General features: G+C 58.5%; 3 protein-coding genes across 7 annotated transcripts; all 3 read left to right on the forward strand.

The window, feature by feature from the left end:
- Positions 1-82: 82 nt before the first annotated feature.
- LOC137672026 (fibrinogen-like protein 1-like protein) lies at positions 83-3,402 on the forward strand. Its single transcript, XM_068415969.1, has 4 exons — positions 83-86; positions 757-900; positions 1,873-1,932; positions 2,723-3,402. Exons 1-4 carry the CDS (start codon positions 83-85, stop codon positions 3,400-3,402), a joined length of 888 nt encoding a protein of 295 aa, XP_068272070.1.
- A 3,043-nt stretch (positions 3,403-6,445) lies between these two features.
- MLXIPL (MLX interacting protein like) lies at positions 6,446-21,233 on the forward strand. Of its 5 annotated transcripts, none has more exons than XM_068415867.1 (17): positions 6,446-6,946; positions 9,357-9,463; positions 9,591-9,673; positions 10,348-10,437; positions 10,809-10,853; positions 11,159-11,357; positions 11,773-11,850; positions 15,411-15,583; positions 15,662-16,259; positions 16,876-16,949; positions 17,390-17,561; positions 18,175-18,287; positions 18,456-18,575; positions 18,862-18,989; positions 19,351-19,474; positions 20,264-20,393; positions 20,867-21,233. In XM_068415867.1, the coding sequence occupies exons 1-17, from the start codon at positions 6,654-6,656 to the stop codon at positions 20,986-20,988; spliced, it is 2,649 nt and encodes an 882-aa protein (XP_068271968.1). In that variant the 5' UTR covers positions 6,446-6,653; the 3' UTR covers positions 20,989-21,233. The 5 variants fall into 5 exon arrangements, with proteins under 5 accessions (XP_068271968.1, XP_068271970.1, XP_068271965.1 ...); XM_068415869.1 differs by having other exon boundaries at positions 17,393-17,561; XM_068415864.1 differs by having other exon boundaries at positions 15,411-16,259.
- A 308-nt stretch (positions 21,234-21,541) lies between these two features.
- TBL2 (transducin beta like 2) lies at positions 21,542-26,344 on the forward strand. Its single transcript, XM_068415507.1, has 7 exons — positions 21,542-21,720; positions 21,791-21,915; positions 22,745-22,929; positions 23,069-23,220; positions 24,273-24,399; positions 25,246-25,398; positions 25,761-26,344. Exons 1-7 carry the CDS (start codon positions 21,588-21,590, stop codon positions 26,215-26,217), a joined length of 1,332 nt encoding a protein of 443 aa, XP_068271608.1. The 5' UTR covers positions 21,542-21,587; the 3' UTR covers positions 26,218-26,344.
- The last annotated feature ends 970 nt before the right edge of the window (positions 26,345-27,314 follow it).

Here is a 27,314-nt window from a genome sequence, read left to right on the forward strand (position 1 = left end):
CACCCGCTGAGCCCTATATAACGGCGGGGCTGGCCACCCTGCTACCAGGCTTCCTGCTCCTCAGGGTCCCCGCAGAGGCAGCATGGGTGAGTGTGGGATGGGATGGGATGGGATGGGATGGGATGGGATGGGATGGGAAGGGACGGCACCGCTGCGTGTGACTGGGCATCCCTGCCTCCTCCGCCTGCCTCTGGGCTTCTGCCGCCCATGCTGCAGGTCTGCTTGTCCCACTGACCGTTTCTAAGGCTTTGGGATGGTGGGACAACCCGATTCCTGCTCTAACCCCCCCAGGTCTCTGTGACCCTCCCGCTCCTCACTCTCTCTCCTCCATTCCTGACCACAGGCGAAACCATCCTGCTCTGGGTGGTGTTGTAAAGGCAACATTTATTTGACTTATCTTTGTGCCAGAGCCCAAAGTACCAAAAAAATTTAAAAAACCAGAATGAAAGCTAATTAGTGTATTAATCATTCATCATCCTCATAAGTCTTAAAGGTCCTTTCCGACCAAAATGATTCTAAGTCCTTCAGGGTGCTGAAGGTGGGTGGGCAAGCTGTAGACACAAATCTATAGAGCTGACCATGAACATACTGTTGGGGAACGTCCTGATCTGGTGTGGTCCAAAGGAGTCAATGAAGCAAAAGCATAATTAATTTGTGGATTTGTCTACTCTGTACATTTGTTTTAACTTCTGCTGAATTTAGTTCTCTTTCAGAGGGTTTGCATTTTCAGATTCACCATGTGTCTTCTTTCTCCAGCTGCTCATCACGCCAATCTTCTTTTCTTCGCCTCCGTGCTGGCCCTCCTAGCCCCTCTTCTTGCTCTGAACATTGAAAACCTGAAAAGATTACAAGCAAATTTACATGAAATCACTAATCTCCATTCACATGAGCACCATCATGGTATGTGTTTACTCTTTTACGTCCCTAAACTCTGTTCATCCAAACGTCAGGAGCCCTCTCCTCTGCAGAGAGAAGGACATGTGGAAAACAATGTTGGGGAAGGGCAGTCACACTCAGAAATAAAAGGAACCTGATACAATCTTTCTCCTATTTCAGATCTTAACCAAACATCATAAGATTTGGTAGTTCAAGCTTCCTTGTTATTGACAGGACCGTACGTGGCAGCTTTATCTAGAGAGCTGTAGATATTCAAGGGGAGACCTTTTCTCTTGCTATCTGTAGGCCATCTGTAGCCCTGAAACTTTAGAGAAATTTTATATAAGTGGCCAACCAAAATGCTTTCTGAAGCTTGCATGGGGCTAAATGATATAATAAACTCGTCACATCACTGGTAGAGGTCACGCCACTGGAGGCTCTCGGGGAACGCTGTCTTACGAAGACGAGTGTTGTGATTTCTCTTCAAAGAGAGCATTGCTATCTTACAGGCTTTGAGCTCCCTTTGCTCTCTGAAGGTTCCTGAAGCTCTTTATGAATGGAGTGAACACAGGAATCCCTTCAGCCGCCACTGAGAAGCAATGCAGATTTACAGCACCGTCACGCCACAGTTTAATCTTGGTGTGAAACCACACACAGTCTGTTTTCTTCTCGATCCTTCTTCTCTAGCAGTATCTCCTTGTACTCATCACCGCTACTCGGATGTGCAGTCCACTCTGTGCAACTCTGTAAAGCCATAATGCTGAGTGGACCAAATAGGCAGCTGCTTAACGACAGCAGTGTTACCCTTCCTGATATCTTATCCCTTTAAGGAGTTTACAACCAAAACCCACCATATAGGAAGAAAAGCCCAGTGGCATTGTTGAAGTTCTCTACAAAAAGCTCAGTGCTGGGAATTACAGCCTGTGGAGGCTGGAGTTACCTCCGTGCTGTGGCACAGGGCTGCTCACCTCACTCTCTCTGTTTTTCCCCATGCAGATGGAGCCAGAGGGGGCATGAGGCGGAGCAGAGCCAGCCCTGAGCGGGCAGCGCAGCACAGTAAGTGCCCCTGCCACCCCGCAGGGAACGGGGAGAGCTGCAGGCAAGGAGGGTCCAACAGTGGTGGGTGGGCAACAAACCTGGGGGTAACCCGGCTCAGCTCCTGGGGGCAGGACTCCATGTGCTCCTCCACAACGCGTGCCAAGGCCACCCAGACATCGCTCATTACTAGTGACAGCTTCACACTGAACCGTGCCTGACAAGATCCCGAAGGACTTTGCAACCATTACTTACGTGCTCCAAGTCCTTTCCTCTGCCGTGAATCACAGAACCACAGAATCGTTTTGGGTGGAAGGGACCTTTAAGATCATCGTGGAGCTCTGCATAGGGCAAGCAGAGGATGTGCCTCCCAAGCAATGCTTGCTGGGGTTTCACAGCTGGCCACAGGGTCCAATGCCAAGGGAATGAGGTTTTCTCCTTCCTGACCCCAGGGACGCAGTGGATCCCAGGGCTGCAGGAACAACTCACTTGTTCATTTAAGCTTCTGCATAACTATGTAGTAAGAGCTCTCACCAAGGCAAGCTTGTGTCATTATGAGGGAGGAGAAACATCTGAACGTTGGGAAAGGCTGAGGAAACAAGAGCTTGAGCTAGAAGGAGAAGCAAATTCTATGCTTATACCTTCAAAGTACAGGCATATTCTCTTAATCACTGTATTCCTCTCACGGAGGTTTTCTGCTTTGACACTCACAGTAGGAAGCGCAGCCGTAGACTTTTTACTACCCTGGCAAAATCCCACATCTGCACTTTGTCTAGAAATCCCTCTCACAGGGCCAGACAAGCAGACTGAGGGGGTTGCTGTGCCTGTTGGTCATCCATGTTCTCTCCTGCCCCAGGCTGGCCCAAGGACTGCAGCGAGGTCTCCGTTGGCAGCCCCAGCGGCATCTATGTCATCCAGCCCACAGGGCTGCACCCCATCGTGGTGTACTGCGAGATGAATGGGACATCATCAGACGGGGGCTGGACGGTCATCCAGAGGAACCAGCAGAGCACGGAGATCACCTGGACCGAGTCCTGGAGCACCTACAAGTACGGCTTTGGGAACGTGCACACCGAGTACTGGCTGGGCACCGAGTACATCCATCAGATCTCCAAGCAGAAGGTTTACCAGGTCAGGTTTGTCATCTGGGATGCCACAAACAACACCAAGTTTGCAGACTACAACCTCTTCAGCCTGGAAGATGAACCCAACGGCTACCGGCTGAGGCTGGGAACGTACTCGGGGTTGGCAGGGGACGCCATGACCTCAAATAGTGCTTCCACTGTGCACGACAACATGAAGTTCTCTGCTGAAGATCGGGATCAGGACACTTACGGCGGGAACTGTGCCTCCAGCTATGGGGGCGGGTGGTGGTACTCGGCTTGTTATTCTGTACGGCTGAATGTCAAGGGGGCCATAACGTGGGGCAGCCTGTGCAGCGGGAACTGCAAAGCTTCTGCCATCCTCCTCAAACCAGCTCCCTACTGCTAGCTGCATTTTTGTGTCCTTTCTGTCCAACCTGAGGCTAATTCTGGCTCTGCAAAGAGATGGGAAAAAGCAAAACATGTCATGGCCAAGCCTAGTGTCCTAGGAGGTCTTTGCTGAGGTGGGTCATATCCTAGCTACTGAAGAAAATAAAGCATCTTCCACTTCTTTTCCCTCATGTAGATTCCCTCTGCTACTCAACTGTGCCTTTATACTTTTATTCAGAGGCAGATCATTTTAATTATGTTAATAATCAGAACAGTCTTTTGCAAAATCTGGAGTTTGCAGATCTGTAGTGTGCTTCAGATAAAATGTGAAATGTCCAAACACCAGTGGATCTGTATGTCTGTGTGAGTTAATTTACGTCCTTAACTTCAGGCAAACTACCTAATTTTCACTTGCTGAAGATCTTGCTCAAGATATTAATGTGCACAGTCAAACTCCCACTCTGTACCTTCTACATTTCAGTAGTTGTTAAATATTCAAATAAATCTGTATTCAAAAAACTGCCTCGATTGTAAAAGTCTATTTCAAATCTTTGAAGTGCTCACAGAGGTTAATGTGTTAGGAGGTTTCCACCACTGAAGCTCAGCTTTCCTGTAGGACAGACATTGGGGACCACAGGGTGAAAGCAACGCATGACTGGGGGTGTTTAGTCTGGAGAAAAGGAGGCTGAGGGGAGACCTTCTCGCTGTCTACAACTACCTGAAAGGAGGGTGTAGCAAGGAGGGTATTAGTCTCTTCTCCCAGGTAACAAGTGATAGGACAAGAGGAAACGGCCTCAAGTTGTCCCAAGGGAGGTTTAGATTGGAGATCAGGAACAATTTCTTCATGGGAAGGGTTGTCAAGCACTGGAACAGGCTGCCCAGGGCAGTGGTGGAGTCCCCATCCCTGGGGGGATTTAAAAGCCATGTAGATGTGGTGCTGAGGGACATGGGTTAGTGGTGGGCTTGGCAGTGCTGGGTTAATGGTTGGACTCGATGATCTTAAAGATCCTTTCCAACCAAAACGATTCTATGAGTCTATGATAAATAAAACTTGAAATACTGCACACAGACTTCTGCCTTTGCACAGAGTAGTCTGGTGTAAGCACAGGAAATGTCAGAACGTTTTCACTTTTCTCAGCAACGGTGATTTTCAGGTTTTGTCGTTGTCCTCGTTTCATCGGGATTTGGTTTCAGTCTGTGGCCAGCCATGGTGATCAAGGCCCTCAGCAGTTAAATCCAGGGCAGCTGACCCTGGCTGGCCCACAGGTGTATTCTATATCATTGACATCAAGTTCACTATAAAATAGAGGGCTTGGAGAGAAGAGGGGTGACTCTTCCTGCTCTCCTTGCCTCTTTCGTCTCTTCCTCATTGTTATTCCTGGAGCAACTTGCTGGTGCTCTGTAGATAAGTATAGTTTTGTGTTGTCATTTATATTGATTTCTTCATTTCATTAAATCTGTTCAACTTCAACCTCCATGTCTCTCTCCTTTTCCCAATTCCCTTCCTCATTTGGGGAAGGGACAGTGGGTGATAGAAAAACTGCTATTGTTTAGCCCTGGGTGTGGGCTAAATGTAGACAGTTGTCCATGCAACTTGCATCCCTAAGTGCCGTGGGGAGCCCATCTCCTGAGCTAGGGCCGCGATGACTTCCAAGAGATGATAGCATGGTGATATACGTAAGGTATTTTGTCTTTAGGTATTTTAAGACTGTGCATGAGAGGTCTCGTTTGTGAAGGAGATGCTTGGATCTAAGCAAAGCGAGGGAGCACGGGAAAGGCTCGGAAGAGTTCTGGCATGAGATATCAGCAGGTAAGTGAACAGACCAACATTTGCATTGATTTATGTCAGGACTCGTTACAGCTCAGAAAATGCAGAAGCCTTTAGGCAGGATCTATCATCTCTGCTAGGTTCAAGCCTATGGACACACCAATTCTGTCGTTGACCATCAACCCACCAATGCAAAACAATGTTTCCCACAAAAATCATGAGAGCTGCCTTCCTCATAACTGGAGAATGATAGGCTAGCAAATAAAAATTGGCGAAAGCAAATCTTTTATTAACTTGTTATGCTTGTGTGGGTTTTTTTTTTTTACACTACAGTTTTACTGGGTCTGCATGTCTGCCTTTCGCAGTGGTATTTCTCTCTCTGCCTCCTACCACCTCCTGCTCAGGCCCACTTTGCAGTGAGTCGTGAGGTGCATGACAGGCAAGAGGAGGCAGCTGCCAGCTAGGAGCGGAGACTATACTCAGTGTAGGAGATAATAAATAAAATGTTTTCAGCTGTCAAACTTGGGAATTTCTTGTTGCATTTAGAATTTTTTTTTTTTTTTTTGCTAACTCTCTTACCCTGAGATAGATGTGGAGATGTGTGATTAATGTGACTGCTAATGGCCTCTCCTCCAGGACCTGGCTCTCAGTGTTTACCAAAGATCAGCTGGCACGGAGCAGGGGAAGGGGCTGGTGTGTGAAGCCCTCCCTGCATCTCTGAGGACACCTCAGAGGCAAAGGTAATCCATCTCGAGGACTGCATGGGTGTGTAAATCCCCCCACACCTGAGCTCAGCATTGTCTTCTGTGTTTGCATCCCCTCTGCTGCTGTCACACCTCAGAGCAGGCTTTTTCCTGGGCTGTTTCCCAGCTCGGCGCATGGCTCAGTGACTCAGCGTGCTGAGCTGGGTGCCCGTTGCTATAATTTTACCTGTTTGTGTCCCTTAATCTGTATTTGTTCCCTTGGAAGTGCAGGGAGATACATTAGGGCCGAGGCACTGGGTAAATACCGCCCGCTCCTCTCCCCTGCCAGCGCGCCCGGAGCAGCCATTAACCCCGGGTAAACAGAGCCAGCGAACAGGCCGCTGGCGAGGGGGGGACGGGGGACCCGCAGCCGCTCCCCGCCGGGTCTGCAGGGGAAATAAAAGCCAGGGCCACCATTGCACGAGCAGGACGGCGGCGCGGAGCTGGAGCGCTGGGTGCCGCGGCCTGGCTGACGGTGCCCCATGGGCGGGATCAGCCACTGCCACTATAAATAGGGCTGGCGGCCAGCTGCCCCCCCCCGGGAAACCGAAAGCTGAACCTCGGGGCGTTGAGGAGCCAGCGTGGGGTGGGGTGGGGCGAGCGGCACCGAGGAGGAGGTGTGGTGCAGGTGTCCTGTGCCACGGAGCCCAACGGCATGTGCTCGATGCCAACGCGGCGCCCGTAGGGCTCCGGCAGAACCAGGACGCGGACCGCGGCGCTGGGGCAGGCTGATAAGGGCTCTGCAGCAGGCACCGGGCGATGGCTGGAGCTCCGGTGGGGCTCCCAGGACCCTTCCCGGAGCCCCCAGTTGGGCCATGCTCCGACTCTGACTCGGACTCCGAAGATGCGGCCGTGGGTGGCGCAGGACCAGGCACCGGAGCACAGAACCCCTCCCAGGTCATCCACAGTGGCCACTTCATGGTGTCGTCCCCGCACAGTGACTCGCTGCCCCGCCGGCGCCACCACCACTGCGCCGAGCCCCGACCGGCTGATCCCAGGAGCATCGACCCGACCCTCACCCGGCTCTTCGAGTGCATGAGCCTGGAGTACAGGTGAGTCCCAGCCACCTCACGCTGGCATGCATCTCACGGACCCCCCCCAGCTCTTTGAAGGCATAAGGCTGGCTGAGCCCTACTGCCCCTCCAGTAATCTGCTGCTAATTGCCAGCTGACAGCATCCTCGTCTTCTTGTCCATTGAGTTGTGATGTGCAACCTGCTCAAAAACCACCATCCTGGGAGGTTTCAGGGACAAAGAGCTGGCGCTGGGTTGTTGGCCATGGAGCCAGATGAGAAGTTCCTCCTCTCTTCACGAGTAGCTTAACCCTCCTCCATCTTTCCATGAGATCTGGAGTCCCTGCACCCGGCTGTAGCACCCTCACAGCCAGGTCCTGCACACTCTGTAGAGCAGCAATAACCCTGTGGGCAGCCAACACTCAGTCTTTGGCAATCCAGCGCAGAGCAGGAGTCCTGCCTTCCCGTCCTGGACTCTGCCCACATGTCCTGAGGTTATTCCAGGATGTGCAGCAGCAGTCTGGGCTGGATGGCTGCATAGGGCTTTGTCTAAGGCCTCCTGAAAGCTTCCCCCCCTTCTCTTCTGCAAAATCAGATGGATGACTGCATTGCTCCCCCAACCACACAAACCACCCAAGCCCAGGATGCCAGGGACCTGCTCATCCCACAGCTCCTCAGTGACAACAGGAGAGCATGTATCATGTCTCTTAGCTCCTTGGTCCACATTCTTGGAGGCAGCTCCCCTCTTTTGCCAAGGCCCCAAGGCTTTGAGTTCTCTCAAGCATGGCATCAGGGTGACTTGCTCTACTGGTGTCAGTGCAAAACTGCTTGCATATCTTTCCCAAAACGTCCAGGTGAAAACCTGGAATGCCAATGTCCTACTGATGCTGTATGAAAACAAAACCTCAGCAAAACAGCCTTGAAGAGTTGCCCATTGCCTTGTTCCATGCAGGTCCGCACTCAGTTGCTGACCTCTGAGGTACGCCTCGAAGTCCTTGAGTGCTCAGCACAACAGAATACGTGGTTGCTGGCAGAGCAGCCCTGGTGACACCAGGCACTGGGACAGCACTCCAAGGGTACAAGTTGCCACATAGCTGTGTACATTTGGCCCATCGCCACATCCCAGATTGCAGGGTTTGCTCACAGCCGGTGTGGCACAGCTCTCCTGACCACTCTGCTGGCTAGCTGCTCTTCAGGCATTTCTTTTCTCCCTTCAGAAACCCACAGCAGCTTTTGCTGATACATTTTGATAGGCTTGTCGGAGGAAGATATCAGAGAGGGAATATGGAGTTTAAAGATACTTGGTGCACCTCTACTTTTAGTCTTATCCTTCTGAAGACTGGAGGACGTTTGGCTGGCCACTCCAACTGAGGCTGTGCTGCACCAACAGCCCTTCTGAGGAACCTGGCTGGGAGGGAAGGTGTGAAATAGCAGATGATGCAGAGGAGAATCAAATCAGATAAGACTAAAAGTAGAGGTGCACCAAGTATCTTTAAACTCCATATTCCCTCTCTGATATCTTCCCAAAGGCATATCCCCTCTGCCTCCAGGTCCCACAGCAGCTCTGTGGCCACAGCCCCACCAGCCTCGCATGTGGCTCAGGTGCCCATCTGTGGTCCGCAGGCTCGGGCTGCTCCTTTAAGCTGGCTGTTGGGGTGGGTGGCACCAGTGAGGACCGTGGCCGGGCAGCCTTGACCGGCAGGATCTGGCCACGTGCCCAGGAAACCGTCCCTTCCATTGGCTCCTCTGCTTGGCACCACCGCTCTGTTTGCCTTGTGCTGCTGGGGAAAGGTCAAAATCCTGGTGACAGCTGAGTGGCCAGTGCGTAGCCAGGTCCTTAACTCTCTGCAGGCTGGAGCCACGGGGACACGTGTCAGGCTGGGTGTCCCTGGGGAGACTGTCCCCATCCATCCTGTGGATGGGAGCGCCTGCTCCCAGACACATCCCTGTGTCAGACTCTGGAGCCAGAGGGGTCCCCCCCTCCCCAGTGTTAAAGGAGGGTCAGAAATAGCTGCCCAAATGCTGTGATGAGGCAAGAGCCACAGCAGCACACGTCCCTGGGCTTCTCGCCTGGGCAGGAGACTTGCCTTGCCATCCCCCGGGGCCAGGATGTAGCTGTCCTGGTCGGGGGCAGCAGGGTCCCTCCTCGGAGCTGGGGTCTAAGCCTCAATGAATCAATTCCTCCCCATGCTGTGCTTTAATCCCAGGGGCTCGAAAAGCCTCCTGCGGGTCTGGGAAGCTCACGGTTTAGGTCTGTGCTGCTCTCAGGATGAACGGGAGCTCAGGGTGCTCCCGTGGGTGCTCCCAGAGGTGCCCGGCGAGCAGCCTGCAGCAGAGCCCCACGGCTGCGCCTGCTCCAGACTTGCCACCAGGCTGGTGGCCCCGGGCATCCCTCAACTGGAAGGGCTCTGGGGTGGTGCCATTCAGCCTCTCCTTTGCTTGGTGTTTTAGTGGGAAGCTGGTGTCTCCAAAGTGGAAGAATTTCAAGGGGCTGCGGCTGCTTTGCCGGGATAAAATTCGTCTCAACAACGCTATCTGGAGAGCGTGGTACATCCAGTGTGAGTACGGGGTGATGCTGAGTAGGCTGGGGCTGGCACTGGGGCAGCGATGTACGGGTGCACGGGCACCCTCCCCTGCCCAGGGATGGAGCCATGGGTAAAGCGAGCTGTGTTTTGCCCTGTGCAGATGTGGAGCGAAGGAAGAACCCTGTGTGCGGCTTCATCACCCCGCTGGAGGGGTCGGAGGCTGATGAGCACCGAAAACCAGAGGTAAGGCATGATTCCTGGCAGCTCCCTGGGCCAGGAGCAGGTCTGGGTGGCACGAGTGGGAGCTGGGGACACGCTGAGGGCAGAGCTTGTTGTGTTTCATAGATTTGCTGGGAAAGGTGTTTCTGACGTAGTGTTACGACCTGGTTGCAACTAGTTCATAAATCCCTTGGAGTAAATTAAGGTGAAACAACACCAAATAACTGGTTGAAAATAAGAACAATTTATTAATACAGGGAAGTGGCTTGGTCGTAAGTGTGTTGGGTTTGTAAAGGCATTGGGAAAAGAGAGAGAAGGAAAAGGGAAAAGAGAGAGAGGGTAGAGGTTATGAGAGAGAAGAAAAGAGCTATCACCACCCTTGGATCCAGAGATGTGAGTTGTTTGTAGAGTTGATAAATTGTTTGCAGAGTCGCTTCTCCAATACATGGTGTGCAGGATCAGTCCCCTGGTCAGCATCAGTCCTCAGATGGCGGGACCATGTGCCAACATCCCAGGCGAGAAGTCCTAAATACCTTAGGTCATTTGCATGCGAGATAGGAGAGGGTGGTGACATCCCTCTTGTCTCCCCCCTTAAACAAGTTGTTTAAGGCATACAAAGTGTCCGTCACACGTAGCACAAGGAAACCAGCCCAGGGTGCTGGGGGGCTCAGCCGTGACCCCCTGTCCTGCCCCCCCAGGCTGTCGTGCTGGAGGGCAACTACTGGAAACGCCGCATCGAGGTGGTGATGAGGGAGTACCACAAGTGGAGGATCTACTACAAGAAGCGGGTGAGTGGCTCTGCCCGTGCTGCTCCCTGTCCCGTGGCAGTGCCAGTGGTGGGATGGGACACCAGCATGCCCAAAGTGGAGCCTTGGCCAGCTCTTGCCAGCACGGGAGGGGGATGCTGCCTGCCCCCATGGTGCTGGTGGCAGAGTCACGCTCGGGCACGCTGGCACCATGACCTTGGCCACCCACCATGCAGGGTGGAGCGTGGTCCAGCCTCCTCCCCAGCCGCTCGCTCGGACCGATAAAGGCCAGGGGTGCCACGGGCGGGCAGGGTGCTGGCAGCCTCGCACCACCACACACTGCCAATCCCGCCGCGGTGGAGGCTGCTCAGCCCAGACCCTCTAAAGTGACACAGACTGTATTCTCCTTCCAGCTCCGAAAGTCCACCCGGGAGGGAGAGATCTCCAGCCCAAAGCGGGTGAGTCTGCTGGGGAAGGGTGGGAAGGTGGGAAAAAGGGGGTACAATGTGGACCCCTGCACCTGGCAGCTTGGGAGAAGGGTGGATGAAAGCCCCAGGGTGTGGCAAGCCCAACGGAATGGCATGTCAAGCACTTGGGATGCCAGAGTCATCCTTCAGGAAGCACCAACATGCCAGGTGTGAAGCTTCGGAGTGATAAACGCTGTGGGGAACGTGGGAGCTGCCAGGGAAAGCAGCTGGGGAGGCAGGCATGGACCCTACCCATGAGAGGTGCCCACCTGGCTCCTTTGCTCCATCTCACGCAGGACGAGGATGTCTGGAGGCCAACGGAGAAATGGTGCAACCAGCTCTTCTGCAACGTGGTGCCCATGCTGCTTGGCGATGAGGAAGAGGAGCCGGGGGGTAGGCAGCACTTCGACTTGGACACCTTCCTCTCAGACATCTCTGACACCCTCTTCACCATGACACAGATGCCCAGTGCCCACCAGGAGCTCCCTGAGGATGGTAGGTGCCCCAGACCATGCTCTCACTGGAGGTGGAGGAGGAGGTCCAGGCGGGCAGCACACCCTGAGGCATCTTGCTGTCTCTTGGCTTAGCCCCTGAGAGCTGCTGCCTGTGTCACCTGCGTCCTTTGGGCAGACAGGATCCCCTGGCATCCCTCCTGCCGAGGGCAGGAGGAGGGGATGCTCCCACCCTGCCCAAACCTCTCCTCCAATGGCTCCCTAGGGACCAGCCCAGGCTGGATGAAGTCCCAGAGGTGCTGGTGGGCAGGGTGGTGGGGATGGGGTGGCCCTGGGTCTCTGCAGGGTGGGTGCCCATCTCCCTGCCAATGCACGGCTGCAGGGTAGGGTGCAGCAGTGCGGGGTGACTCTGGGGTGCAGTGGCTGGAGCCCGACGTTGCAGCTCTGCCCTTTTCCAGCGTATGTTGGGAACGCTGACATGATACAGCCGGACTTGGCACCGCTGCAGCCCAGCCTGGATGATATGGAGATCTCGGGTAAGAGCCAGCCTGGACGTGGTACCACATCCCACACAGCCCAGGATGCTCTGCACCCCACGGCAGCTAAAAATGTGGGGGTCAGAGAGTTGGCCAGGCAGCAGCCGGAGCTGCTGGGGTAACCAGAAAGCACGAGACATCCACTGACATGGAAAAAGCAGCACGTGTGGGCCAGGGTGCTGTGGCAGGCTGCGGGGCAGGGGCTTGGCATGCCTGCCTGCACGCAGGGCAGAGCCGTGGCAGGTCAGGAAGGGCCTGGCCAGGAGCTGTGGGAGGGGATTTCTACAAACAGAGGGTCTTTCCAGCAGTGCCAAACCACCTCGTTCTGGCTGCAGATGGAGGAAGGACAATTGTCTCCCACATGAAAGAGGAAACCTCTAGAGAGCGGGTTCTGTGCTGCTGTGCCCCCCTCCTCACCCCACTCCCTGGCCAGCCGCAGGCTGAGCAGTCCAGGGGGCTGGTTCGGAGCTGGGACCCCCTGCTGGGCTGTGCTATGTCCTCCGACAACAGGTCACCAGGGACGGTGGCAGGGACGCCAGGCTGGCCCCGAGACAAACCTGGCACTGGTGTCCAGCTGGGGCAAGGGGGCTGCCGAGGGGGACACCGGGAAGCAGGCAATGGCAGCCTCTTGCCATGGGGCTGCTGCCAGCGCTGCCGTGCATGTATGAGTGTCCGTGAGCACTGTGGGGTCAGCTGGGACATGTCCTGGTCCCAGCTGTGCTGTGCAGTGTCCTCATACGCCAGTGCAAGGCCCCGCTGGTGCATGCTGCGCCGGGGACCAGCTCTGCCCTCAAACGTCCTAGAGCTGGTGGCTGGGGCACTTTGCAGGGTGGGAGCTGGTGTGGGCTGGTGGCTGAAGCCCTCCCAGCTACTGGTGGCCTTGGGCAGCACCAGCATCTCTGGACGCCTCTGCACATCCGTGAGCACCCTGCGAGCTCCACGGCCAGCCTGCGCTTCCCTCGGCAGGAGGAAACGCGGGTGCTTGCGCCATACGGCTGCGGGGTGATGCAAGAGCAGAGGCTGGCGGGGAGCAGGGGCACCCTGATGTGCCAGGGCAGGCGGTGGGATGGCCAGGGGATGGATGGAGTGGAAAGGCTCTCACCAGCCCTCCTCGGCTCATCCCCTCTGGTGGTCCCATCAGGGTGAGCCATGCTGGGAAGAGGGTCTGTCCCCACTGCTGGCCCTTTGCCTCCTGTCCCCAGGTGCCCCACGTGAGCATCAGTTGCTGGGAGGTGCAATAGCTCCAAATGGGTCAAACTGACACTTGACAAGTGTCCCTTCCCCCAAGAGGTCCTGCATGGTGCTGGAAAGCTGCACCAACCCCTGCCAAGCAGCACCTCACTGCAACTGTGTCAAAGAGAGGTCTTTGTGGGTGCCAGAACTGCAGGTGCCAGTCAACCCGGTTATGTCCCCAAGGCCACTTTTCTAGCAGGGCGTGCGATGGTTTTTCACAGCTCAGGAGCGGGCATCCCCCCGGCAGTCTCGTGAGGAGCACAGGGGTGCGAGGGCACGGGGTGGGCACCGCGACAGTGGGCGCAGGGCTCCCGCGGGGTCACACCGCTGTCACCGTGTCGGTGGCTGTGGCAGAGCTCGGCGCCTGTCAGTCAGCGTCCACAAACCAATCCCTAAATGAGGAAGCGCCCCGTGTCCGCGGCGGGTGCCAGAGCATGGTGTGGGGTGGATGGAGAAGTCCTGATGGCAGAGGCGAGGGAGCAGCCCGGCCCTGTGCCCTGCTGGCACTGTGCTCCAGGTAGGACCCGCATGGGACACCGGGGACCTGGGGGCTGGGCTGGCCTTCCCGTGGGGTGGCATCACCCCACAGCACTGCAGGGCTCTCCTAGAGCCTGGGTCCAACACTGGAGGGTCCTTGGTTTGGGAACGGGCTCTGGAGCCCCAACCCCTTTGGAGAACATCCCCAGGTTTGAATGAGATGCCAAAGCCGTGGTGTGCCGACCCCATGGGCTCTTCTCCCTGGAGCAGCGGCGTGCCCTGGGCACACTGCACAGCCTGGGAGCAGGTCAGGGCGATGTGACGGTGGAGAGGAGTGTGGGCAAGGGCTGTGGGGTGGGAAGGGGCAGGAGAAAGGGAGCCCAGGGGCTGCCAGCTGCTGCGCTGGGCAGCATCCACCATCCAACCCTGCAGCACAGCGAGAGGCACAAGAGGAATCGAATCTGCAGAGCTGGGCACCAGAAATGCCTATAAATACCCGCAGAGCTTCAGTGCTGGTGGCAGGGAACAGCCTGGTGTGGGACAGTGGAGGGCCAGGGGCAGCGTGGAGCTGGGTGCTGCGCCCTGGGGAGGCTGAGATCTGCCTGGCAGTGCTGTGGGCCAGGCTGTGCTGGGCCATGGAGGGGCAGGGGTGGCTCTGCCATGCTCCCGGGCATGTGCTGTGTCCCTGGCAGGGGGACGGGGCAGTCTGAGGGCTGAGCGGGGCAGCTCAGCAGTGGCACTGCCCCGTCTTGCACCAGTGTTGCCCTCAGCTGGCACCACATGGCACAGATGGAATTGTCACCGTGCTCAGCCCCATGGCATCCCTCTCTGCTGGCACACTTGCTCCTCTGGTGCAGATTCAAAAGGGTCTCGGGCCTCTGCGGGTCCCAGCCAGCGATGCTCACACCAGCGGAGGGGCTGGGAGCCCGGCCGTGTGCTCCCCGGGGGGGATGCGGGAGCCCGTGTCCCAGGGCCGCTGCTCGGGCACAGAGCCTGTGCCAGGGGCTGTCAGGCAGCTGCCTGCAAACCCCGCCAGTGCTCCTGCTCCATCCTACGGGGAAGCATCCAGCTGCCCCCTCCCCACCCCACAGTCATCCTCTCCAGGGCAATCCCTCCCAGGGGTGATGCCCAAGCCGGTGCTGGCACCGAGGCGTGCGTGGGGCTGACGTGCCCGGGGAGCTGGTTTCACCAGGGAGGCAGCTGCCACGGCGTCTGGGCCAGCGGAAGGAGCAGGGTTGTGGGAAGGGGAGAGGAAGGGAGAGGGAGTCGCGGCAGGGTCACGGGGCTCGTCTTCGGGAAGGCCATGGGATGTGGTTAGCCGCAGGCTGCACGCACCGCGGCAGCGCTGGGGCAGGGGGACCATCCTCCCGTGGCTCGGGGACGCTGTGACCGGCTCCTCCGACCCTCCCTGGCTGTGGCTGCCCTGCAGCCTGGGCATCACGGTCCCTGCCCCAGCCCGGGGCTGGTTCGGGAGGAGCAGGACAGCCATGCACTCCCCGGGAGCAGCCCCAGCGCTGGAGCACGCGGCGCCCAGCTGGGTGTCGGGATGGGGTCACCTCCCTTGGGTGCCACCCCGGGCGGGTTTTCCTGTCCCCATGCGCGTGGCAAGGCTGGCCCCGGGCGCGTGGGGCTGCCCCTTCCCTCCATGCTCCAGCGTTTCACAACCCGGGCGCCAAATCCGCTGGTGGAGCCGGGAGCTGCCCCAGCCCTGCGAGGTGACGGTGGGACAGGCAGATCGCTGGCAGGGCTGGTGGTGGGGTACGGCTCCCCCTGGCATGCCCAGGGGCTTGTCACCCCTCTCCAGGGAGGTCCTCTCGTGACCGTCACTCTGTCTCCACTTTGCCCTGCAGATATATGCACCAGCCAGCGGCCACTGCCATCACAGACACAACCGGGCTACCAGGAGCTGCCCTGCTTCGTGCCCATGGCCGAGCCCCTGTTCGGTGGTGGGGGGTCCCTGATGGGTGCGCGGGGGCTCCCCAGCAGCCCTGAGGCCCCGCTCCCCCCTGGCACCCTCCTCCAGGTGAGTGGGACCCCGGCCCATGGCCCACGGCTGCTGGTGTCCCAGCCACCCCCCCTGACCCTCCCGTGTCTCCCGCAGCCTGGCAGTGCCTCCCAGCTCAGCCTCCATGGCACCTTCCTGGCCCCTGAGCTCCCCCTGGCACCCCTGCGCCCCGAGCCCCCCACCACAGCCCCCAGTGGCCTCAGCCCCCAGCTTCAACACAAGCCCCTGCTGCAGTACGGCCTCCCCGGCAAGTGCCTCAGCCTGGAGCTGCCGGGACCCCCCTATGCCCCCCCCGTCCCATCCCCACAGGTGCCGCTGCTGGGCCCAGACCCCCTGTTCTCCCCCGCCTCAGCCCCCCGCTCCAAGTTCCCCTACACCAGCTCACCCAGCCCCTCGCTCCTCGCTCACCCCATCTCCCCCCTCTCGGCGCCCTGCTTTGCCCCCCACGCCCCGGCACTGGGCTACGCCGCAGGCATAGTGTCCCCGGGGTACCCCGGCCCCGATGCCCCCCAGCTCCTGCCCCCTGCCCTGCTGGGCGACCCCAGGTTCGCCCCTGCCAAGGGGCTGCCCCAGGGCGGGGGCGGGCGGCTGAAGGTGAAGCCCGGTGGCACCAAGGCGAAAAGGCTGCCAGGACCCCCCGTGTCACCCCACCTGGCAGTGCCCGACCCCTGCCTGAGCCAGCTGCTGAGCGCAGGTAACAGGGCCGGGGGGCTGCGGGGGACGCGGGGGCGAGCCGGTGGCAGGGGGGGATGCTATGGGAGCAATCGGAGTGGGGGTCTGGTTTCTCCGTGGGGTTGGGACGCTGGGGATGCTGGGCAGGGTGCGTGGCTGTCCCCATGGTGCGGCAGAGCCAAACCCAGGGTGAAGCCATGCCCGGGGGAGCTTTCTCCGCTCCAGCAGCCCCTGGACGGAGACGGGGCCCACGAGGCCCCAGGGCTTGGCCATGGGGTCCCCAGCCTGGTCTCCGTGGCTCTCCACGGGTGGGCTGAGGGGTCACCGGTGTCCCACTGGACTTGCTGCCCGTGCGTGCGATGGGACAGGTCCCACAGCGGCTGTCACGTCTGGCCCTGCGCTTGGCTGGGGAGGGGCTGGGGGTCCCTGCCTGCACCAAGGCTCCCAAGGACATCCCTGCTGCGGAGAGCAAGGGCACCTCTCCCCCGAGGCTGTCACCCTTCTCTGGGGCAGGCAGGCAGGGAAGAGGCTGCAGCAACACCGGTGCTGGGGGCTGGCTGTCCTGTGGGGCAGGAAGGGTCACCCCAGCCCCGACACCCTCACGTAGTGGCACCCTTCTGCTCCCTGCCCTCTTGCAGCCAAGAAGGAGCTGGCCCTGGATGCCCCACACCCGATGGGCGCAGGACTCACCCCCGCGTCCCCCGTCTCCCCGGTAAGCTCTCGCCTACCTCTGGTCCCCCCAGGTCAGGACGTGCCCTCTCCTGCTTGCTGGAGTGGGGGTAGAGATGGGGCAGGTGGGGATATGGGGCTCTGTGGGGTCACCCTTTGGGGCTGGACAGGCACAGGGTGAAGGAGGGGGCGTGTGGCTGGGGTGCCAGGAGTCGCCGGAGTGTTTTTCCCTGTAAAAGAAACGGGGCAGAGGTGGAAAACACCCCACTTGTGGGGCCCCTGTCCCAGCGATGCTGCCCTGGGGTGATAGGGTAGACAGTAGGGTGCCCCATGGTGACAGCGGGCACATCCCCCTCCCCGGTCTCCTCGCGAGTGTTCAGCTGGCAGTGCCCAGGCACCAACCGACCAAAGGGGAAGGTCGGGTCCCCGGCGTGTGTGGGGCGCTGGCCCCCCAACCCCCCACTTCTCTCTGCCTTCTCCCAGCAGCACAGCGCTGTCCCTGATGTCCCGGCCACCTTCCTCTCCAGAATGGCCCAGCTGAGCCCAGGGCTGGCTCCTGGCTCCAGCCCTTCCCAGGGAGTGCCGGTGGCGGGCACCCAGCCGGGCCCACTGGTGGTCCCCAAGGCAGAGCGGCTGTCCCCTATGTCGGCCTGTGGTGAGTCTGGGGCACCCCAAGGAGCGCCACAGGACACTGCCGGGAGCTTGGACCAAACCTTGTGGGAATGTTTCATTTCGGCTTCAATCCCGGCTGTTTACATCGCCCCAGCCGAGCACGGGGGATTTCTTTCCGCAGGGAAAGGCACAGCCCCTTCGCCTGCCTCCTTCTTCGGGGGCAAAACCAGAAAGAGGAAAAGACAAAAAGGAGTAAAATGTTGGACTGTGGGTTTGGTTTTCGGGCAGGAAGCACCCTGCTTTCACCCGCAGAAACCAGAGCGGCAGCTGGAAACCAGGCTCTGGTGTCATCTGGTGCTGCAGACCACAGGGACTCCTGGCGATTTCCACCCCAAGAAACACCGGGAATGTAAAATGTCACATCCCAAGTGTTCCCATTTCTGAGCAGTTGTAAAACGAGTGGGATTTGGGATAAGACAAAGCGATTAGACATGGTTGGACGCTGGACCAGAGCACCCGTGTTGGCTCAGCGGGGCGGCTGTCCCGGGGCTGCGCTGTGGGCTGCTCCTCTCTGCCCATCCCAGCATGACCCTGGTGTCAGCCCGTCCCAAGGGGCTGCTGCCCCTGTCCCCAGAGCATCACCTTTCCTTCTCCAGGCAGCGACTGGCCCAAGCCCGGCCAGGCTTCCCCAGGACCCACTGCGGCGCTGGGCACTGGCATCTCCCTGCACCACTCTGCGTCCCGTCGGGGCAGGCCTGAGGCCAGCAAGGTACGGCAGGGGCAAGCGCTGCCTTCGCTATGGGGGCACCATCTCCACGTGTGCCCCCCTTTCCTGCTCACACCTTGCTGTGAGGTTTGGGCCAGCCTGTCCCCAATGGGGCTGGTGGCCCAGGGCTGTCCCCACTGCTGGGAGATGCCTGACAGCGCTTGCCCACAGATGGAGAGCCGCCGCATCACCCACATCTCCGCCGAGCAGAAGAGACGCTTCAACATCAAGCTGGGCTTCGACACGCTGCGCAGCCTGGTGAGCACGCTGAGCGCCCAGCCCAGCATCAAGGTGAGCGCCCAGGGCTGCACCTACCAGCCCTGGGCACGCAGGGACAGAGTGTCTGGCATGACGGGTCCCCTGGTCTGCCCCCACGCACGGGGCTCCTGTCCTGCGCCCCAGCCCACGGGGCGGGAGGCTGCGAGCCCACACCAGGTGCGTGGGGACCCGCGCGGTGCAGCCGTGCCGGGGTGGCCTGGGCTCGGAAGCCACTGAGGCTTGGCAGCGGGGAACACCCTCCCTCGCCAGCCCCGCTGCACAAAGGTCCCTTCGCCACGTCACCCCTGCGGCCCCGCAGGTCAGCAAGGCCACCACCTTGCAGAAGACAGCCGAGTACATCGGCAAGCTGCAGCAGGAGCGGGCAGCTCTGCAGGACGAGGCGCAGCGGCTGCGGGAGCAGATCGAGGAGCTCAACAGCTCCATCAAGTAAGAGGGGCATGGCTGGGGGAGGCGGGGGGGAGCCGCTGCCTGCGCCGGGGTAGCCAGGCAGGGCAAGCAGCGGTGCCGGGGAGGCAGTAGGACACAGCAGGTCTCCTGAACACTTCCCAGGACCTGGATTTGACTCTGTTACCCCTCAAACCTTGTTGTGCGGGGTGGCGGTGCTTAAGAGGCACTGCTGCGTGGGACTGGGAGTGTGGGGCCATGCCCCACAGCTGCCTTGGGATGGGGACACCTCCCGCCCACCCCTGCTGAGACCTGAGGTGCTGCCGGAGCCCCTCCCCACAGGGCAGCCCCTGTGGCTCTCAGCCCCCTGAACTCGGACCCCGGCACTGCTTGTACCCCACAGCCTGTGCCAGGAGCAGCTGCCGGCCACAGGGGTGCCCATCACACGCCAGCGCTTCGACCAGATGCGCGGCATGTTCGACGAGTACGTCCGCTCCTCCACGCTGCAGAACTGGAAGTTCTGGATCGTATCCTTTGGGGCCGGTGCCTGCTGCTTGCTCTGACCCCTCCACTGAGAGAAGCAGGTCTAGCCCTTTGACCACCCATTCCCTGGCCCTTGGTCCCCTCCATCCCTTCCACCGCGTGGAAACCAGACTTGTGTCCCAGGCATAGGCACACTGAGACCATTAAGCCTGCAGAGACACTGAGGTCTACAAAGTCCCAAGTGGCAGAGGGATGGGCAGGGCCTTGCTGCCCACAGGCCAATGCAGTGCAGGCAGCCTGGGCAAGGCAGAGGTGGCTCCTGACGCAGAGTTTCGGAGTACTGCGGAGCTCCTTCTGCAGGACACTGGGGATGCTAAAGACAACATGGCTCCAGGACATGCTCATGGTGGAGGTATCTGCTGTGGATTACTCCATGCACCAAATAACCGGTCCTCAGCAGTGGTCCCTGCGGGCTGGGAGCACACTGGACACACTGGTGTCATGTCCTGCTCCTGGGCACTTCAGAGGACACTGCGCTAGCTGACTCTGCTCTGGAAGAGTTGTCTTTTGTCTAATCACCCATTTCTGGCAACCCCAGTCATGACGGGGGTTATGCAGCTCTCCCACTGCCTGCCCTGGGTGACGCTCAGGTCCCCAGCAGTATGGGCTGGCATCCAGCATGGTGCTGGGCTGAGGAAAGCACCCAGCAGGTCTGCTCCACAGCAGGGCAGGGAGGTTTGTCCTTCTGCCTGTGGGAGTGTGCTGCCCACACCTGCCAGGTGGGACACCATGGTCTCGTCAAGGCTGGTCCTTAACTCCTCCACTCTCATCAGTTCAGTATCATCATCCAGCCCCTCTTTGAGTCTTTCAACGGCATGGTCTCCACAGCCAGCATGGAGACCCTCACCCAGACATCTCTCGCCTGGCTGGACCAGCACTGCTCCCTCCCAGCGCTTCGGCCGAGTAGGTGCCCCTGCTCCTGTCCTTGGCACCCTGAAGAAGCCGGGCTGGCCCGCTGGCAAGGGCTGATGGAAAAGCAGAGGGGAAGAAGACAGGGGTGTCTTGGGGGGCAGTGGGGCTGGTGCTGCACCAGGCGTCTGCAGCAGGGGAGGGGAGCACCCACAGGACAGCCTGGGGCTGCGTGCTCTGTGTGTTTCCATGCTCCTTTAACACCCACGCTCCAGCTGAGCTGGCTGCTGCTGCCTTGACCCCAGAGCCCCTGTCCTGGCTGCCCAGGGCTCAGCCCTCCCCAAAGCCCCACGGGGTGGGTTTCCCTTCGTCTCTTTTGCTGGGGGCTGTGGCAGGGAGCTCTCGTGCCATTGCAGGGGCTGGAGCGGGGATGGGAAGAGCCATCTCCCCCAGGATGGATTAACCTGGGCTTCTTCCAGCCCCCACGGCATGGGGGGACAACTGACATGTCCCATGTCTCCCCACAGCCGTCCTGAGCTCCCTCCGGCAGCTGAGCATTTCCACCTCCATCCTGAGCGACCCGGCCTGCGTCCCCGAGCAGGCGACGCGGGCGGTGGCGGGGATGGACCGCGGCGGCGGCTCCTCCTAACTGCCCCCGGAGGGGCTTTCACCGCCTTGCCGAGACCCCCGGTGCTGCCAGACGAGCGCCAGCCAAGACCACCGAGGAGCCCCCAGCGTGGGACCACCACGGCCACCACGTGCTGGAGCACAGGGCGGTGGGGGTCCTTCTCCAACGGGCACCGGCTCAGGGGTGGGGGCTGCTGCCAGCCCCTCCAGGCCTGCCAGACCCAGGGCGGCTGGTGCTGCCCGATAAAGGACTCGCTCTGCCCACAGGCCCCAGCGTGGTTCTTCCTGCCCCGGGTCTGCTGTGGGGTGGGGCTGGGGGAGGCAGCGATGGGCAGGGGCAGGGGCTGGGCCGGAGTGGGTGAGGGCAGGGACAGGCAGAGAGGTAAGGGCAGGGGTGGGCAGGGGCAGGGTCAAGGCAGGATGCGGGCAGGGACGGGCAGGGTGCGGGGAGCGGGGCAGTACCAGCCTCCCGCCGCCAGGGGTCGCGCTGCGCGGAGGTCGCAGGCGGGAGCGGCGTGGAGCCGCGCGTGCCCCCTCTCTCCCTGCCCGTGCGCACGCGCGCTGGGTCCCGCCGCGCGGCGGGGGCGGTCGGTGCCGCCCCGCTGAGGTGGCGGCGGGAAGATGGAGGCGGCGGTGGCGGCGCTGGGCGGGCCGGTGCTGCCGGGCGCCCTCGCCCTCCTCCTCGTCCTGCTGCTGCTGGCGGCCGCGCTGCGCCGCGCTGCCCCGCGGAAACCGGCCCCCGCCCCGCCGGACGGTGAGTACCGGGTACGGTGGGGAGCGGGGGCCGGGCCGGGCCGCGCTGACCGAGCCTCCGCTCCCCGCAGGCCCCGAGGCGAATGGTGCCGCCAGGGCGGAGGAGCCGAGGAAGGCGAAGGCGCCGGCGCGGGCCCGCAGGGAGAAGCCGCAGCAGCACAGCTTCGCTCACCGCCTGCTGGTCGCCGCCCTGAAGGTGCCACCGAAACCAGGGATAAAAACTCCTTAACGCCGGGTTTAGCGTTAACGAGCGGGGATTGCTTTATTGGGCCGAGGGACATGGGGGATCGCTCCTCCCAGCACGCCCGCCGAGGGACAGAAGCGCACTCATTATATACATCATAGAGAAATGAATATTCATACAATTCCCGAGCAGAGCCCGCCTATTCCAAGAAACCTTATGCATATGCTAATGCATTGTGTAATGTCCTTGCACGTGGTACTAAATTGGGGAAGGGGTCTCGGGTGGTCTCCAGTGGTCGTAACCCCCCCGTAGCTGTGCTGTCCGCGGGGTGACCCCGCTCCTGCGCCAGCGCGGTCGGTGCCTTTGTGCTGACACGTGCGGGTGGCTCCGAGGAGAAGATCCTTTCTGGTTCTTACAGGATTTGCCTCTTCTCCTGGTGCCAGAGCTGTGAATCAAGTCATTTAAGACACTACAAAGATGTTCAGAGTCTTGTGTATCTTGGGCCCTTCTTTGTAATTAGTGAGGAATTTAACAGAGACCTTGGATTCTCGAAGAGTAAGCGTAAGCAAGAGTCAATGATGACTATAACTCTGTTATCAGTCCCAGAAGCAGACGCTGTCTACAAAACATGCAGTTAGCTTCAGAAAGTGCAGTTATTTTAGCTGAAAGGAAAATTACTGAAAGGAAAATTGGTTCTGTTTAAAAGTTACACAAAGTAAGCTTTTTAGGGCCTACTACTACTAAACCGTCTGGTATCAAAGGTACCGTGTGTGCCCCGGCGCCTCCTCCTGCCCCGCCAGCTCTCTCCCTTCTCCCCGCCATGACCGCACTCTCTCCGTAGGGCCACAGCAGCTCTGTCTCCTGCCTGGACTTCAGCAGCAACGGCAAGTACCTGGCGTCATGCGCTGAGGACCGCACGGTCCGGCTGTGGAGCACCCGCGACTTCGCGGCCCGCGAGCACCGCTGCCTGCGCGCCAACATGGGGCTGGACCACGCCGAGCTCGTCCGCCTCAGCCCCGACTCACGGTAGGTGCACTCGTAAAACACACAGCTCTTTATCTGCCAGTGTATCCCTTCTCCAGGGTGCTGCTGAATGAGCTGTTAGCTTACCTGTTGTAGCCAGGCTGAGCAGAGGTAGCCTGGTTCTTAACGGTTCCTTCCACAGGGCATTCATTGTTTGGCTGGCGAATGGTGAGACTATTCGTGTCTATAAAATGACTAAGAAGGATGATGGCAGCTTCACCTTCACTGCAAGTGCTGGGGACTTCACAAAGAAGCACAAGGCTCCTGTCATTAACATAGGAATTGCGGAGACAGGTATGGAAATGACAGAGCTGCTCACATGTTGAGGCTCTCGAGATCGGCTTTGATTTCCGTGTGAAGCAAGAGCTGCTGGGTTGAAAGCGTTGGAGTTTTTGGCGTTCTCAAGGCCTGTTTCTGCACCAGTACTTGATTCCCTGTAGTCTTTTAGGTGTTACTTTTTAGCCTTTGTTTACTACTGAGTGAAGGGAAAGATGTCATTTTCAGAGAGATGATATTCCTGTACGCACGGAACTCGCTCCCTGATATGCACAGTCTCTTAATTTACATTTTCAGGGATGCTGTGGCAAAGAGGTCTGGTCTCAATATTGAGAGGATCGCTGTTCTCTGGCCCACCAGGCTCTCTTTAACCAGTCAAAAATCTCTGTAGTGAGTTCATATGGTCTCTCTTGGGCTTTTCTGATCTTCTAGAACAGAGGCTGGCAGCGGGGAGACGGGAGTATGTGTTAGTGGTGAGGGCTTGATGGATTAGTGCTTCAGGTGTGTGACAGTGGGCAGTTGGAAGTGGGTGGATGTCCGTTCACCTCTGTAATAGGAGAGCACAGAAAATGTTAACTGAGACCTTTCTTCAGTGTGAAAGTGAAAACCTAAACCTCCAACAAGTAGCTGAAGGTAAACAGGCAACTCCTGGACCGGGCTGAGATGGAAAGGGGAAAGCATTGCAAATGGAAACAAGCAGGAGTCTGAAATGCTGACACAAACACTAGTCATGGCTAACAGTAGTGCAGCTGAGTGCTGAGCTCTGCAGGCGGGATCTGAGGGGTGCTGGGGGAGAAGTGATTGTGGTCTCTTGAGTGCCTGCGGCCAGCTGACAGCTGCTGAAGCCAAAGGTGCACTAAGACAGAACCAGGAGCCGAGTCTTCTGATGTTGCTCTTCGCTCTGTCCTGGGAGATTGACACTCCTTGAATTTTTGGTGCTGCTTTTGGTTTTCTTGGCTGTGCAGGTGCAGGGAGAGGTTGCCCTGCTTAGGGACCCTCCTAGGCCTTGGATAAGTCTGTGGCGGTGTTAGGCCTGGGGTCTCTCCTCATCTTTGCCTTTTTTCCCTCAGGAAAGTTTATCATGACAGCTTCCAGTGACACTACCATCCTGATCTGGAGCCCGAAGGGTGAAGTCCTGGCCAGCATTAACACTAACCAGATGAACAACGCCTACGCCACGGTGTCGCCCTGCGGCAGGTGAGGGGCGCGAGGTGTTCCAGGCTGCTCCTGCTGCAGAGTGGGGGGCTGCAGGAGTGAACAGGAGCCTCGCTCCTTCCCAGAGCACGTCGTCAGTTCAGACCATTGGCAGTTAGCTGATATTTTAATGCAATTTTCTGAGGTTTCCATGTTCTAAAAGGGGATTCTGGCCCCTCAGAGCAGCCCCTCCGGGCACGCTGACTCTCGCCTGCGTAGTCTCAGGCGCTCGGTGGGTTGCGGCTGTGCCTCAGCACTGCTGCTCCTGTGACCGCCTCCTGCAGAGCTGAGAACAGCAGCATTGGCCTCAGGTAGTGGAGGGGGGACAACGCAAACGGCGTATGCAAAACAAACAGCATTTCTAACTTGTTTGTAACCTTTTAAAGGTTAATTATAAAGTTAAAATCTCTATTACTAGGAGATTTGTTTATCAGGAAAATCTTGTTCTCCACTCTGTCTCTTAACTTGTTGCTGCAGGAAGACTTGCTGTGCTCCAGGCTCAGTGAGTTTGGGGATCAAAAGCATTTAGCTTTTTTACTTTGGCCTAGGAGTTTCTCATTCCTAACTTGTCCTGGTCCCTGGTGGCCTTCTGTAGCGTTCCCTTTACCAGCCTGGTTTCAGTGAAAAGTGACAACTTTCTCAGCTGACCCAAGCAAAGATTTGAACGTAGGAGTCCGGATAGGTTTGCCTTCCCAGAGCCCCATCCTACACACCCCTCTGTGCTGGAGGGCTGCCCCGGCCCCTGCCTTGCTCAGGGGGCCAGAGGAGGCTCAGTAGGGCTGGCCCCATGGCCCAGCTGAAGTCGGTGCTCTATAACAGATATCCCATGTCTGTGCTTCCCTCATCCAGATTTGTGGCGTCCTGTGGCTTTACCCCTGATGTGAAGGTGTGGGAGGTGTGTTTTGGCAAGAACGGAGACTTCCGGGAGGTGGCCAGGGCTTTCGAGTTGAAAGGCCACACGGCTGGCGTGCATTCCTTCTCCTTCTCCAATGACTCGAGGAGGTAAGTGTGTGTTACCCGCTGCCTGAGGCGGTACGCTCTGGCTCGCCCTCGGGACGCGCGAGCTCACCCCTTCCAGTGTACGCCAGCAGCGTGGGGGACCGCTGCCCTGCGCGCTCTCCTGGCAGCCCAGGGTGGCAAAATCCCGACAGGCTCATGCCACCTGTGTGTTCCCCGTGGATTTCCTCCTGGGGGTGACTGTTCTCCGTGCTCTGGAAAGAGGACGAGGACTGTACGTGTGGACAGACTCACGCTTCCCAAAAGAGTTCTTTGTCCACAAAGGATTCCTGGTTCGCCGGCGCGGCGAGGGAAGAGGTGCTGCCTGATGTCCTTGCGCTCACCTGTGCTCTGTCTCCTGGCTGCAGGATGGCAACTGTTTCGAAGGACGGGACGTGGAAATTCTGGGACACAGACGTGGAATATAAGAAGCAACAGGATCCGTACCTGCTTCTGACGGGGAAGTGCGAGGTGACGGAGCCTTGTCGCATCGCCCTGTCCCCGGACGCTCGTGTTGTCGCCATCTCTAGCGGTGCAGACATCGTCGTGTACAACACGAGGAGGGGCGAGGAGGAGGAGCGCTTTCTCGCTGTGCACGGACAGTGCATAACAGACTTGGCTTTCGACACCACCAGCCGCTACCTGGTGTCGTGTGGCGACCGGGCTATCCGCGTCTTCCACAACACCGCGGGTCACCGGGCAGTGGTGGAGGAGATGGAGACTATGCTGAAAAAAACTGGGAACAAAGCCACCCGGGAGAGGCTGGAGCAGCAGATCTCCAGTGCCCGCAAAGCGCTGGCTGCCATCTATGGCAAGAAGCTCTAATCCTCCCCCTGTGCTGGCACGTCCTGGCTCTCTACAGTCACAGGCAGCCACATTCTGCCTTCGGGGATTTTTTTTTAATAACACTGAATGACTTGTAATAAAAGAGCGCACAGTTGCGCGCCCAGGGCCTTCCTCGCGTGCTTTGTGACCGTGGTGACGGAGAGCTGGGCGGCACGTCTGCCTGGGGAAGGTGGGGGGCAATGGGGCAATGGAGGGGTCTCCAGGCTGACGCTGTTTCCTTCAAATGTCACATCAATATCCCATGGGAGTGATTGCTCAGACAGGGCCAGTGAGGTTTTCTGGGCTTAGAAAAGGGGGATTTGTGTGCGTTTTTGAGGAGGAGCTGCCCAAGCTCAAGCTTTGATGCTAAACTGGGGGAGTTTCTGCTGGATGGGAACGGGCAGCACTTTAATGCTGCTGCCTGCACACAGGCAGGGCCTCTGCCACCCCAGGCCGGGGGGGGGTTGTGTTTAAGAGGGTGAATTTGGCAGAAGCTAAACCCCCTTGTGTTCCAGCTTAGCCTCTTGAGTGATGCCCGATTTGACACCTGGAATTTGGGCTGAAATAGGCCAAAATGGGCACTATCAGTCTGGCTGGGTCCAACAGCTGATGTGTTGAACTAACACAGGTCTCGATGCACTCGTAGTGCGGGGCCCACTCGTGGTCGATGAACTAACATGGTTCCAGGTTATGCCGTAAATCTGTGCGCATCCACCAAGATAAAATCCTCGTGACCATTTCCACAGTTAAGGTAATTTATTTAAGCAACAGATACAGATTCTTTTAGATTGGTGGTGGTGAATACGCTGTCTGCAAAGCACACTCAAGTACCTATGAACATATACATGTTGCAGGATGACTATATAGCGCTACTAAGAGGATTACAAGTCCAAGCTTGATTTCTAGGTTTCCTGGGGAAGCACCTGGTGTGACCAAGTGTACAAATCTTACCCAAAGGCATCCCCATGGGTGGGGACGAGAGGTTCAGCCTGTCGGCTGATCCCAGAAGGCCGCAGTGATGTCTCCATGACTTAGTGATGGTATCTTCCCTACCTTGCCTCCTTCTTAAAGGCATTTTATGCTATTTTCTATGTTTA

Source organism: Nyctibius grandis, chromosome 18 (genome assembly GCF_013368605.1).
Source record: "Nyctibius grandis isolate bNycGra1 chromosome 18, bNycGra1.pri, whole genome shotgun sequence".
Classification (NCBI taxonomy): Eukaryota; Metazoa; Chordata; class Aves; order Nyctibiiformes; family Nyctibiidae; genus Nyctibius; species Nyctibius grandis.